General features: G+C 43.2%; 1 protein-coding gene across 2 annotated transcripts in view; it reads right to left on the bottom strand.

Annotated features, from left to right (window-relative positions):
• Positions 1-14540, bottom strand: part of MYO5B (myosin VB) — a 386602-nt gene that overhangs the window by 197314 nt on the left and 174748 nt on the right. For both annotated transcript variants that reach the window (XM_067699124.1, XM_067699125.1), the window contains exons 3-4: positions 14248-14419; positions 8426-8570 (exon numbers count right to left, since the gene is read on the bottom strand). In XM_067699124.1, coding sequence (XP_067555225.1) covers positions 8426-8570; positions 14248-14419 — 317 coding nt within the window. The remainder of the gene's footprint in view (positions 1-8425; positions 8571-14247; positions 14420-14540) is intronic.

Raw genomic sequence — 14540 nt, 5'->3', positions numbered from 1 at the left:
AACATGACCAGGTGAAACACGGGAAGGAAGCAGTGAGGCTGGGCTGCTAACTGGGGTCTGGCGTGCCCACCTCCTCAGACATGAGCCCCTGAAAATCACGCCTGACCAACCTGGTGCGCACAGGTTTTAACACAATTTAAAATACAGGTAAGGACCTAAGTTTTTATTTCTATTAGATTAAATTATCAGTTCTTAGTCAAAGAACTGCTCCCAGCATGTTATAGCAATCCAGCCGGGTTAACATCTCCTCATCTATAGATAAGGACGGAAGCAAAAGATCTGTTAAATTTGCACATGCATCAAGCCAAGGAGACTTAAAATATCAAATGCAATAATCAAGACTCAAAGAGATATCCTGGAATATTGGAACACAGGGACAAAAGGTGAAATTTAATACAGGTAACTCTGAATCCTGCTCAGCATATAAAAAATCAATTGTGCAAGCTGCAGAATGAGGGAAACATATCTTAGAAGGAGAAACTTTTCGAAGTTAAGGGAATATTCATTACCTGGATCATGGTGATGGTTTCGTGGGTGTACGCATATGTCAAAATCTGTCAGACTGTACGTGCAATTTAATGTAACTGCACTTTCAATAGGTGCAGCTTATTGCTAGTCAATTAAACCTCGTTACAGTGGTAATAAAATAATTCTTGTGCATATGTGGGCAGGGGGAGGGGAAATAGGAATTTGACAGCTTGCAAACTTAGTAAAAATCAGCAATATGAAATGCCTGCCAAGTCAGTGCAATTGTCGGCTCTGTAACAGAAACTCTCTGTAAGGAGGAACTCTTCGCCTCTCCTGGCAGACCGCATTCAGAGACCACGGACATCAGAGAGAAAGACCGGATGGTGTTCAGGGGCGACCCACAGTGGGAGAGGGACTGAAAGCTATGCTCAGAAGGAATGGCTGTGGGAGCCAGGATGCTCAGCCAGAGTCGGGAGGGGGCTGCCACGTGTAAGGAAGTGCTCACTGTCCTGTGCGGCTGCTCAGGACAGAGCTCAGAGCCACAGGTGAAGGCGACTGGAGACGAGTGGAGTGCTGCGTGATGGAGAAATTCCCGACGATGAAAGCTGTTAAAAATGGAACACGCTTGAGAGACAGAGCTACGTGGACTAGGAATGGTCAAGCAGCACCCAAAGGACCAGTGGCGGGGATGCGGTCTCCAGTGTCCCTACAGCTTAGCCAGTTCCTACCAAATGACTGCAGGCCCTTTCCTAACATGACGTCATTCCCCAGGTAAGATAAAAAGTGGTTACTAACAAAATGAAGTATCTTTCAGCTCTATGATTTTTGATATGGGACTTGACTATTAGTAACATTCATGACCTCTGCAGTGTCACAGAAGTGATCCAGTCCTATTCTTTTCTAAACTCACAATTTTAAAAGGAGATGACAATATACACTTACCATCAATTTCTTTTAACACAGGGATGTCATAATTAGCCACATTCACTGCATACTTAACTTTCCCCTACACTCAAATCTAAATAATATAACTAGAATTTTAAACAGGGTAGGTAGAAATATAAAGAAACTATACAGTCTAAGAGATTATAAAGGATCAAATGATGCTATCGACCTCGGTGCTGGGGCATCCCGTGGGGAGGGAGAGGGGTGTACAGGCATGGCTGAGCAGGGGGGCATGGAGAGGAGATGAGGGAAGCAGGGAGGAGTAAGTGCAGGAGAAGAGCCTGGGGAAGACAGCACCCTGGGAAGAATCTGAACAAAGGGAACTAACTACCCAGGGCATGTTCGAGAAATGAGATAATGGCAGAGAGGAGACAAAGTCATTCCTGTGTTCAGACATCTTGAACATCTCCTATACCTTGTCCTAAAGCAACCTAGCCCTGACCCGAAATCATAAGGAATGGGAAGGAAAGCAAAACTGCAGCCAAAAGTCAGGGCTGAATGAAGTCACAGCTTCAGACTTTACTGTAAAAATCCAGGAAGTCACTGCTCCCTAACCACTGACCTCCCCAGCGATGCCGTCACTTGTGTTCAACGACAGCCAAGGAAGCTGTCCGTCAGCTTTAACATCAGCTCCCCCAATTTTTATAGCACTCAACGGGTTTTAAAGGTTCCTCATGACCTCTCGCAGGTCCAAATCCCTCTCTGAGGTGATGCCACTATTCTCCTTAAAGGGTGGACTCACTGAGAACCACAGGCCCCGAAGGGTTTGTGCATGGACACACAGTAGGTGGGAGAGACATCGCCAGGGACAGACCCCTGGACACTCCCATACAGCAAACATCTTACAGAGAAACAAAACCTGGCTCTGCTCTCAACACTGAAAACATGAGGCTCAATCAGAAAGTACTTCACATCCCAAACTTCCCCAAACTATACAACCCAGAATAATAAACTACCTTACATCAAAAAGGAAGAAAGAAACTGACATCATTCTAGTTAAAACTTGATCTCAAAGCAAAGTGTGAATTTCGGTCACTTACGTGCAGTTCTTTTTTTTTTTTTTTGTGGTACACGGGCCTCTCACTGTTGTGGCCTCTCCCGTTGCGGGGCACAGGCTCCGGACGCGCAGGCTCAGCGGCCATGGGTCACGGGCCCATGTGGGATCCTCCCGGACCGGGGCACGAACCCGTGTCCCCTGCATCGGCAGGCGGACTCTCAACTACTGCGCCACCAGGGAAGTCCCTGCAGTTCTTTTAAAAAATTATTTTCCCAAAGATCCAAATTCCACAGAGTCTGCAGCCCAAAAGAGATGCTGAAATCTCCTGAGTCCGTTCTTGTCTATCCCAGAGTATGCCACCCCAACGACCAGGAAGATAAAGTTGTCAATTCTATTTTTTCTTTTTTGACCTCTGAAGATGGAAAATGTAGAACTTTCTCATTACCTCTCTCCCTCTGCAACACATCTCCACAGTCAGGATTTCTCTTGGAGCACTCCCACAGGTGGGGGCAGGTTTCAATCGGCTGCCACAGGTGGGCCGAGCTGCACTTCCCCTCCCCGGGACCCCAAACAGGAGCGGTCCCATCTTTCACTATTAGTCACAGCTCAGCAGCACCGCAGAGCCAGATGGAAATGTGTGTGTTCTATTACCCTGGCTACCCGAGCAAATGAATTTGCTCTACAGTGTCCCCACTCTCTTTCAGGAAAGAACACAAAAGGTAAAAAAAAAAAAAAAAAAAAAAAAAAGGATCAGACCTGGGGAGCACAAGAAGGTGGCCCACTCCTACCAGCAGAGCTACAAAATACACCGAAACTCTAATCTCACTCTGGAATTTAGACACTTTTGAAACATTAAGGCAAAAGGTCTGTCCTTCGGTCCTCATGGTCCTGAGGACCAGAGTTTGCTCTGTTTTGGGAAGACTACCTGGGGCCAGTCGACAGGCACCAGTGATGGAGGGAGTACAGCTTCTCAGCAGGTACAAAGGGCTTCGGGGCAGAGACCGGGTCTGAATTCCAGCTTCAGCATCTACCATCAATCATTACACAGAGGTCATTGAAACAGGCAAGGTATTTCCGCAAGAATCTAAACTACTCATGAGAAGGTGTTCTCATCCTTGGAAATGGTATAGGAATATGGAGAGAAGGAAGCGATTTTGAAATAGGGCCCATCAGAGAAAAATTGGTCTTTGAACATCCCTTGTGTCATATTATCTCTTTATCTAACAGGCTCTAAAATGTATCCATTGCTCTAGGCCATCATTTCCCAAAGAGTCCTTGAAGACAGTTTTGTGTCTAAATATGATTTGCAAACCCAGCATAATGCATCCCCATCGTGGAGACTGGAGACTCCAGAATGCATGTCAACATAACTACCCTGAGAAGCCCCCTGCCTTGAAGGTTCACTTGATTAATCCAGGGTTTCCAAGAGTCGTCTGACCATCTCTGTACCCTTTGATAACAGAACACGCTTTTCTCCCAAAGTTCACTCCGGCCTTCAGAGGCCTCCACCGTCTGGCCACCCTGCCTCTAACTGTACCGTCCACACACCCCCGACGCAGACGCACTTACCACATAGGTTAAGCTTTCCTGGGTGCTGGTTCCCTAACCATGCCTTTTGTGAATAATAGCTTTTTTGAGATATAGTTCACTGAACACACGATTCACCCATTTAAAGTACACAATTCAGTGGGTTTCAGGGCATCTGCAGAGCTGTGCACCCACCCACACAATCAGCTGCAGAAAATTTTCATCACCCGCCCCCCACCGTCGCCACCACTTAAAAAAAACAAGACATCCTCATCAGCAGTCACTCCCCATTCCCCTCAAACCTCCAGCCCTAGGCAAATACTAACCTACCTCTCTCTACATATTTGTCTACTCTGGACATTTCATGTAAGGGGAATCGCACAGTACGGCTTCTTTTATGTCTGGCTTCTTTCACTTAGCATATTTTCAAGGTTCATCCCTGTATCAGTATTTTGCTCCTTTTCATGTACCAAATAATATTCCACTGTATGGCTATAACCACACTTTATCCATTGGTCAGCTGATGGATATTTAGTTTTTTCCCCACCTTTTGGCTACTGTGAATAATTCTGCTATGAATGTTTGTGGATGAGGTTCTGGGTGAACACGTTTTCATTTCTCTTGGGTACATACATAAGAGTAGAATTGCTGACTCCCGTGGTAACTCTGTCTAACCTTCTGAAGAACTGCTGGGACTATTTTACAAAGCAGCTGCACCATTTTACATTCCCACCAGCAGCGTATGAGGATTCTAATTTCTCCACATCTTTGCCAATTCTTGTTGTTATGTCTTTCTGATGACAAACATCCTAGGGGGTGTGAAGCACTATGTCACTGTGGTTTTGTGACCGCACTTGTTGATGCCCCACTGTTAGGGTATTGATCACTCTACTCCACCCACCTAGAGTTCTGCTTCTCACTCTACACATCCTACCAATTCATCAAGATCCAGCTTAAATGCTACAGTTTTCTTGGCCCAGGTGTGACAATCATCTCCAAACTCAATTCAAACAACGCCGAGCATGGCTTCAATTTACACTTCCTGCAGTTACAGGCTTTTTGGCCTACTGTGTCCTCTCTCTCCAACCAGACTAGACTGTTGGCGCCTTAAGAAGTGGGGAGTGGTCTCACATTTCTTAGTGTTCATTCGGGAAGCAGCCTATCAAATAATTGATACTTCACAAACGTTGGCTGATATGACTTAACACAGGAGCTGAGGCTGGAATCAGGGGAGGTATAAATGAGGGAATGGGCATTTCGGATCCTGAACAAGGGAGGAGCAGAAATAAAGCCGCGGTCAGTCTCCTTTCTCACGGGAACTATAGTCTCTTATGTGGAAGACAGAATTCACGAATTTGATGTTTTATACTAGCTTAGCCTTTTTATTCACTGTGAATCTCCGCTTACTCTCAAGCCTAGTCTTGAAGTCAACAGGGATATAGGGACAATGAACCAATCATCTTGTTATTGTGTCTCCTCAACCTTTCCATCCAGCACAAGATTCTGGGTGGAAACCTCAGGATGGGGATGAAGGTCTGGATTTATCCCTTCGAGCTTTGACAGACTCCTCCCACACACTCAAAGCATCAAGAATTGGAGTGTCCCAGTGTGAACGACATGAAGAAAGAAAATCCAGTCCCCAGTGAATCAAGAGAAAGAACTGCTGAGTCCAAGGCCAACTGACTCAGAGTCACAGAAGACTGGGAGTCATTAACTTCAGTTTCTTGTACCTTTATTTTGCCCAGCGGTTATGGAGGCTCAGATTCAAAGCAAACTGTGTTAGACTGTGGCTACTTGATCCACAGAACAATTATTTCAAAAACTGCTGACGAGTCAGGAAGAGCACAGTACAGTTGGCAAGTATTGTTAAATGAACGTGTTCTAGTATTCAAAGTTGACAGAGAAGGCCCATAATGGAAATGCAGCAAAAAACCGTCCCTGCATCTGACCAGTGGGTCTCCCTCTTTCCCTGCAAAGATTCTGCTGGGGCTTCTAATATGCCTCTCAGATCAATAGCAGGAACCATGAGCTGCTGACAACAGAACTTATACAAAAATAGCTCCTCTCTCCTGTGGCCACGTGTGCTGGCCTTATGCTTCTAATGCACGTTCATGAGCAAAAACTGCACAAGAATTTCAGCAAAATTATTTGGCTACCCTAGGACTCAGTGGGTAAAACGAATAAACCTTAGCACTTTAAAGAAAATCCTTGAGGAAGCAACTCCTTGTCCAACTTTAACATCCAAACCCCTTAATCATCAAATGCATTACCATAGGCAAGATCATATCACCACACCCTGGATGCCCACACCTGCCCTTTCCCTCTAACAGGTGTGAACAAGGACCCAAACAAGTGAAATAACCCAAGAGCACAGCTTCCGGCACAGAAAGGAAGGGAGGTATTTAATCAAAAGGATCTATGGTATGGATAAAAGTGGAGGCTAGATGTTTCTCAAAGCTGTAGGGGAGCCTCAAGAAGTCTGATAAAGAACAGCAACTTCTGATACATCTAAGTGCAACTGGCTAGAAAAGGAGAATGGAATGAAAAACAAACATCAATGACATCCATGAAAGGACAAGTCTCAGGGAGCTGGCGGAACTTTTAGCATGGAAGGAAGTCGTCAGAACCAGGCCATACTCACCTTCCATTTTAGAGCCATAAAGAAACCATCCATAAAGGAGGAAGGATAATCTTCTTCACATGAAGCAAATGATGACTTGGTTTAAGTGATCCTCCCAAGATGTAGAAGCCTGTCCAGACCCCAGGTCCCCCTCCACTGTGCATACACCTGAGCGAGGCCGTGTGCTGCATCACGCTACCCCTCATCCTTCTCCACACGTGATCTGACCTTGAACTTACACTTCAGTCCAGAGGTGTGTGCCTCAACAGCTTACCAAGCTAAGCGACTCCAGGTCAAGCCCTGATAGCAGATGAACATAGTGTGCGGTCGCTTTATGGCATCAGAGAGATCAAAGGTCATGACCATTTTAGCTCCACAATCTATAACATTTGGGAGAAATAAAATGGTTTTAGATCATTCTACTTATTATATTGCTGTTTTCCAATCACTGCTTATATTGAATACGGTCACTGTGTATCCATAAGGAAACAGACCTTTTACATACTGATCTCCACAGCCAGCAATAAAACATTATAAATTAGTAAGGAAACTTATATAACAGTCTTTCCTCATGGAAATTTTCATTGGGCTGAAAATTACACCCTGATATCCACCGAAGCACAGACCACCTTGAGTGGGATTCTTTCTCAGTCCTCTCACTAAATTAGCCTAAGCAGCCCTCCTCCCCACAAAGGACTCCTACCTTTCCTGCTAGCTCTGTAAGATATTCTCTAGAGGTGGCAAAAAAGATTTAGCTGAAAGGATCCAGCATTTTTCTGTTAATTGGAAAAATGCATTTCCACCAAAACTTTGGTAAAACTCTCTTTCCCTATACTATATGTTGACAGTTCAAGACCAACACTGTGGTGGTTAATTTTATGTGTCAACTTGGTTAGGCCACAGTTCCCAGACATTTGGTCAAACATTAGTCTGTTTGACTATGTTTACTGCTATGAAGGTGCTCTTTTCTAGATGAAATGAACATTTACATCAGTGGACTTGGGTGGGCCTCACCCAAGCAGTTGAAGATCATAAGAGAAAAACATTTGACATCCCCACCGAAGAGAATTCTGCTAGTAGAAAGCCTTCAGACTCAAAATGCAGTATTTTTCCCCTGGATCTCCAGCCTGCCAGCCTACCCTGCAGATTTTGGACATGCCAAGCCTCCACGATTGCATGAGCCAATTCCTTAAGATAAAAATCCCTCTCTTTACATACACACACACGCACGTGCGCGCACACACACACTCCATATTGGTTCCGTTGCCCTGTAGAACCCTGACCAATACACTCACCTAGCCCACCTTCTGACGAAACAGACCTGGACCTATCTTTCAGAGTTCGAAAATCAGACCTGCTTAAGTGCCTAAACAGAACTCCACTTCCAGGCTAAAAACCCGAAACCACGATGCATAACTGCTAATTTGAAATTTCTGTATCTGCCCCGAATGCCTGGCATCTCAAGAAGTTGTCAGAGTCCTGGTTCCTTCAAAAGGGAGCCTTCGGTGAGATCTGCAAAATGAATGGTGACGGTATAAAATGGATTCATTACACCTGGAGGGGAGGAGAGAAGGCCAAAAGAAAGTCAAGGAGAGATGACACACTAGGCATTAACTGCATTGCTCAAAACTGAAATAAGTCTAAGGAGCCACTGTTCTCCAAGCCAAGGCTCAGGTTCACAAGAAGACGACGAAGACATGAGGAAACGTGGTAAAAAAAGAACCTGAGCTGGTTTGGCTCCCAAGACTCTTCCTCAATCCCAGAATCACCACTCCACCACTGAGAAAAGGCAGCCGAAGAAGGCAGAAACTCCCTTTTCTTCCCTCTGACTCTACCCAGGAGGACTTCCGGGCTGAGGTTATTCTTACCTGGCCATCTGCTTGTAGGCTTCCTCGGCCACAGCGAAGATGTGAGGGTCCATATCCCCCATGTTTTGGCCACTGTAGGCATAGATGACATCTTGGCCATAGATTGGCAGCTGTTCGTAAGGATTAATGGCAACAAGCACGATCCCTGCAAACAGAAAATGCAGTCAGTTCTGAGAGCACGACGGCCTCGTGACAAGAGCTTTACAGGCCCCTGTTCATGTACATCAGAACTAAAGAAGGAAAGAGAACAGAATGAGTCTTAACCAATCACTCAACTAAATCTAGATGTATGTGTTTATCAGGCACTCTGCTAGGCCCTGATGGAGAAAAGAATGACAGGCTGGGCCTCCAAATGCCCTAGAGCATGGAATAAGCATAATATGCACGGGGACGTGCACACACACACACAAACACGCATGCACAAATGCTCAACAAATTGAATTCATAAAATACACATGTACAGAGTGTTGCAGGATCAGAAAGAAGAGGGTACTTAACCCGGCCAACAGGTGTTAGGCTTAAAAAAAAAATCTCAGAATTAAAATCTAAAAGAGGGACTATTAATTTCTCATTTGTATGTGGGCTGTCTTAACTAAAATACAAACAACTTGTGAACAGGAAATACGATTTACACATCGTAATGGCAAATCTCGGCTCAGCCGGTTACTTTTTATTTATTTATTTTTTAACATCTTTATTGGAGTATAAATGCTTTACAATGTTGTGTTGGTTTCTGCTGTATGACAAAGTGAATCAGCTATACGTGTACATATATCCCCATATCCCCTCCCTCTTGCGTCTCCCTCCCACCCTCCCTATCTCACCCCTCTAGGTGGTCACAAAGCACCAAGCTGATCTCCCTGTGCCGTGCGTCAGCTGATTATTAATTGTGTGACTTTGCCAAATTACTTAACCTCTGAGTGCCTTAGTTTCCCAGACTGCAAAATGGGGATAATAATTGCATTTCCCTGGTTATCCTGAGGGTAAAATGATTAATAGAGAGAACATTCACACCATTCAGACTTGCACAGTAAGCACTGAGTGTTGGCTATTTTTTATTGTCTCACATCACACTATATCATGCATTATCTTTCACTCCACTGTTTTTCCCATCTTGTGTGCCCAAAAGGACATATTGCAATGGTGGACTCAATAACTACATGTTGAATGAAGAGTTAGCAAATCCTCTCACCCTGAAGATCTTTTACGGAAGGGCAAGGTAAATTGATATTTGAGAATGTGAAGAGCGAGAAAAAAAACAAATTCAGTATTCAAGATAAGACAAATTCATGCCTTTTTCTTTCACATAAACATATTCTGGATCTCAAGGGAACCACTGATGGGTACAAAAAATGTGAGCTTTTCCAGTCGTCTGGGGAAGAGAAGGCAAGAATGCAAAGGGTCCCTGCCAAGATGGGAGAGCACCTACATTGTGCTCCCTTCTGGTGTGTGAAAAGAAGCACAGTCAAGAGAATGAGAAGACAAGCCACAGACATATCTGATAAAGGACTGTTACCCAAAATACACAAAGAACTCTTAAAACCCAACAGTAAGGGAATAAACCATCTAATTAAAAAACAGGCAAAAGACCTAAACAAACACCTCACCAAAGAAGATACAGAGATGGCAAATAAGCATGGGAAAAGATGCTCCACATCGTAAGTCATTAGGGAAATGCAGACTGAAACACCAATGAGATACCACTATACACCTAATAGCATGGCCCAAATCCAGAACACCGGCAAGGTCAAATGCTGGAGAGGATGTGGAGCAAAGGGAACTCTTATTTCATCACTGGTGGTAATGCAAAAGGGCACAGCCACTTTGGAAGCTCCTTATGAAACTAAACATAATCTTACCATATGATCCAATAATCACACTCCTTGGTATTTAGCTAAAGGAGTCGAACACATATCCACACAGAAACCTGCACGTGGATGTTTATAACAGCTATATTCATAATTGCCAAAACTCAGAAGCAACGATGTTCTACAGTAGGTGAATGGACAAACTGTGGTACATTGAATAATGGAATATCAGTGTTATAAAGAAATGATTTATCAAGATATGAAAAGACATGGAGAAAACTTAAATACATATTACTAGGTGAAAGAAGCCAATTCGAAAAGGCTATACACTGTGACTACACCATATGATATTCTCTAAAGGCAAAATTATAGAGACAGTAGAAAAACTCAGTTGTTGCCAGGGGTTTAGTGGGGAGAGAGGGACGAACAGGCAGAGCACAGATGACTTTTAGGGCAGTGAAACTACTGTTATGATACCATAACGGTGGCTACATGTCATTATACATTTGTCTAAACCCGCAGAACACACAACACCAAGAGTGGCCTAATGTGAACTATGGACTTTGGGTGATAGCGATGTGTCATTGTGGGTTCATCGATTTTAACAAATGTTTCACTCTTGAGCAGAATGGTGATAGTGGGGAAGGCTCTGCATGTGTTGGGAAAGGGGTTATATGGGAAGTCTGTGTACCTTCCACTCAGTTTTGCTCTCAGCCTAAAATTGCTGTAAAACGTAAAGTCTATTAAAAAGGGAAAAAATACGAGAGAGAAGGAGAGAGAGAGAAAGAAACGTGAAACTTAATAAACCACATTGCCCAAGTAAAGAAGAAAGGGCAAGGAGAGGAAAAAGATAAAGACAAAGTCCTCTCCAGATGAAAGTTTTCCTGAAAATACAACCTGGAATGAAAAATAAGGCCCAGAACTGAGAAAAACTCCAATTAATAAGAGAATTCTCCAAGTCATTCGCCGTAAAAACAGCCTCTCATGTTCTACTGGTTATTGAGAGTTGTCTAAAACCCTAATTCATCCCATTCAAATTTTGATATTTTACTCTGAGGTCACACATTTTCCTAAAATGTCTCAGCCCCCTCCACAGCAGGTAAGAGTGCTTCTTGATGACTTAGAATTCTGCGCTACATCAGTCACTCTGAAGGCTGAAGCTGGAAGAGCCAAGGTACGCTTGGATAGATGCATGCAGACACCCGGACCTCTCTTAGAAGGGATGCCTGTAAAAAGCGAAGCTGGTGGTCATTTATCCCTTTCTCCAAAAAGGGAGATTTTCAAAAATCTTTTTGAAAAAAAAAAAAAACCCCACTTACTGAGGGCTTCTTTCAAATAAAACTCTCACTAACAACTGGGGGAAAGGAGCTTTGGGAAACTCCCTCAAGCACTGAAATCAACATGGTATTTCCAGCTCCCGAAATCTGGCATAGAAGCTCACCCTAACTTAGCAGCCAGCTGGCCAATTCCAAACCAAAGTGGGATATCACAATGAAAAGAACCCTGACCCCCTGAGGGCTCACCTAGGATCACAGATAAGACCAAGGCACTGAAGGACAAATGGGACAACCCCCCACAAAGAAGCCCTCAGCTGCCTCTGCAAACAGATCCTAAAATGCTTTGCCCCTCAAACTAGGGTTCTTGTTTTCACCATAGCACTTAACAATAGTCTAAAAAAGAGAAGCCAAAATGTGGGATGGGGGAAATTGAGAAATTTCAAGAAAAATGTGAGAGAAGTTTTAGGACATTTCTTTAAAGCATCTGTCATGGCACATAAATCATACCAATGTTTTCTTGGGTCAGTCTCCCAAGACAATAGAAATAAAAACAAAAATAAACAAATGGGACCTAATCAAACTCACAAGCTTTTGCACAGCAAAGGAAACCATAAAAAAGAAAAGACAAGACAACCTACAGAATGGGAGAAAATACTTGCAAACAATGCAATCAACAAGGGCTTAATTTCCAAAATATACATAGAGCTCATACAACTCAACAACAGAAAAACAGACAACCCAATCAAAAAATGGGCAGAAGACCTAAATAGGCATTTCACCAAAGAAGACATACAGATGACCAACAGGCACATGAAAAGCTGCTCAACATCGCTAATTATGAGAGAAATGCAAATCAAAACTACAGTGAGGCACCACCTCATACCAGTCAGAATGGCCACCATTAAAAAGTCTACTAATAACAAATGCTGGAGATGTATGGAGAAAAGGGAACCCTCCTACACTGTTGGTGGGAATGTAAGTTGGTGCAGCCACTATGGAGAACAGTATGCAGGTTCCTCAGAAAACTAAAAATAGAATTACCACATGATCCAGCAACCCCACTCCTGGGCATATATACAGACAAAACTGCAAGTCAAAAAGATACATGCACCCCTATGTTCATAGAAGCACTATTTACAATAGCCAAGACATGGAAACAACCTAAATGTCCATCAACAGATGAATGGATAAAGATGATGTGGGGTGTGTCTGTGTGTATGTGTGTTTATGTATTTGTGTGTGTGTGTATGTGCGTGTGTATATATATGAATACTACTCAGCCATAAAAAAGAACGAAATAATGCCATTTGCAGCAACATAGATGCAAACAGAGATTATCATACTAAGTGAAGTCAGAAAGACAAATACCATATGATATCACTTATATGTGGAATCTAAAATATGGCACAAATGAACCTACCTATGAAACAGAAAAAGACTCACATATGTAGAGGACAGACTTGTGGTTGCCAAGGGGGAGTGGGGTGGGGGAGGGATGGAATGGGAATTTGGGGTTAGTAGATGCAAACGACTACATATAGAATGGATAAATAACAAGGTCCTACTGCATAGCACAGGGAACTATATTCAATATCCTGGGATAAACCAGGATATAGAAATTAACACAACATTGTAAATCAATTATATTTCAATTAAAAAGTAAATTTAAAAAAGCATTTGTCATGGTTTCTGATCATGAATTCAACAAATATTCATCAGGCACATGTTTGCACGTGGGCAAGTGAGAGGGTCAGACAGAAAGGCAACCCTTTCTCAAGCAGAAAACAAAAACATGCACCCGAATGTTCACTGCAGTTTATGATAGCCAAGACATGGAAGCAACCTAAATGTCCATCGATAGAAGAATGGGTAAAGAAGATGTGGTACATATATACAATGGAATATTACTCAGCCATAAAAAGAATGAAATAATGCCATGTGCAGCAACATGGATGGACACAGAGACTGTCATACTGAATGAAGTAAGTCAGACAGAGAAAGACAAATATCATGATATCGCTTATACACAGAATCTTAAAAAAAAAAGGGTACAAATGAAGTTATTTACAAAACAGAAACAGACTCACAGACTTGGAGAATCAACTCACAGTTACCAGAAGGAAGTGTGGTGGGGAGAGATAGGGGGTCTGGGACTGACACGTACACAATGCTATATTTAAAATGGATAACAAACAAGGACCTACTTATAGCACAGGGAACTCTGCTCAATACTATGTAACAACCTAAAGGGGAAAAGAATTTGAAAAAGAAGAGATACACATATATGTATAACTAAATCACTTCGCTGTACACCTGAAACTAACACATTATTAATCACCTATACTCCAATATAAAATAAAAAGTCAATAAAAAACAAAAACAAGCCAGCTGTACATTTGCATCAGTGCGCTCCACAGTGAGAGCAAACGCCTGAGCTGGCACATTGGGGTGGATTTACTGCTTTCCTACTGACTCCAGGAATGTGCCTGACCATCAAGCCACAAGGTGTGGCCCAATTCTTCCCTGCTTGAGCTGTGATTAACACCAGTCCTCCCACAGAGAGGTATGGCAGCCTAATTAAGCCACATTCACTGACTGCAAACATTTCAAGGGTCTCAGATGAGAGGCACTTATAATGAGAGTGAAAGTAGGATTCTTAACCACTGGAGTTTAACAGGTAAAGTCTAAAGACTGTAAGCACTTTCAAACACACACAGCCAATAGATACCCCACTTACCACAGTAAGTGTAGATATGGTTGGACTCCAGGAAACGGACCTTTAAGTTATGCAAAACTGCAGGCTCATGTAGATAGCTAAGGGCAGTTAGGTCATTTTCTCCCACCAGGATATCTGGATTCCGCAGGAAGGGAAGCTGGTTGCTTTGGACATCAATGGGGTATTCCCGAATCTAAGGAAAGGCAAGTGACAAACACAAAAAGGCACAGTTATGAAGCATTTAGCCGGTATTCAATGTCCTGTCTTGTTGGCTAGGATGGCTACCCTAACATGATCGTAAGTGAAGATAAATA

The sequence above is a fragment of the Pseudorca crassidens genome, chromosome 12 (genome assembly GCF_039906515.1).
Source record: "Pseudorca crassidens isolate mPseCra1 chromosome 12, mPseCra1.hap1, whole genome shotgun sequence".
Taxonomy (NCBI): domain Eukaryota; kingdom Metazoa; phylum Chordata; class Mammalia; order Artiodactyla; family Delphinidae; genus Pseudorca; species Pseudorca crassidens.
The sequence above is the reverse complement of the archived record's forward strand: the minus strand, read 5'-3'. Positions and strand labels throughout refer to the sequence as shown.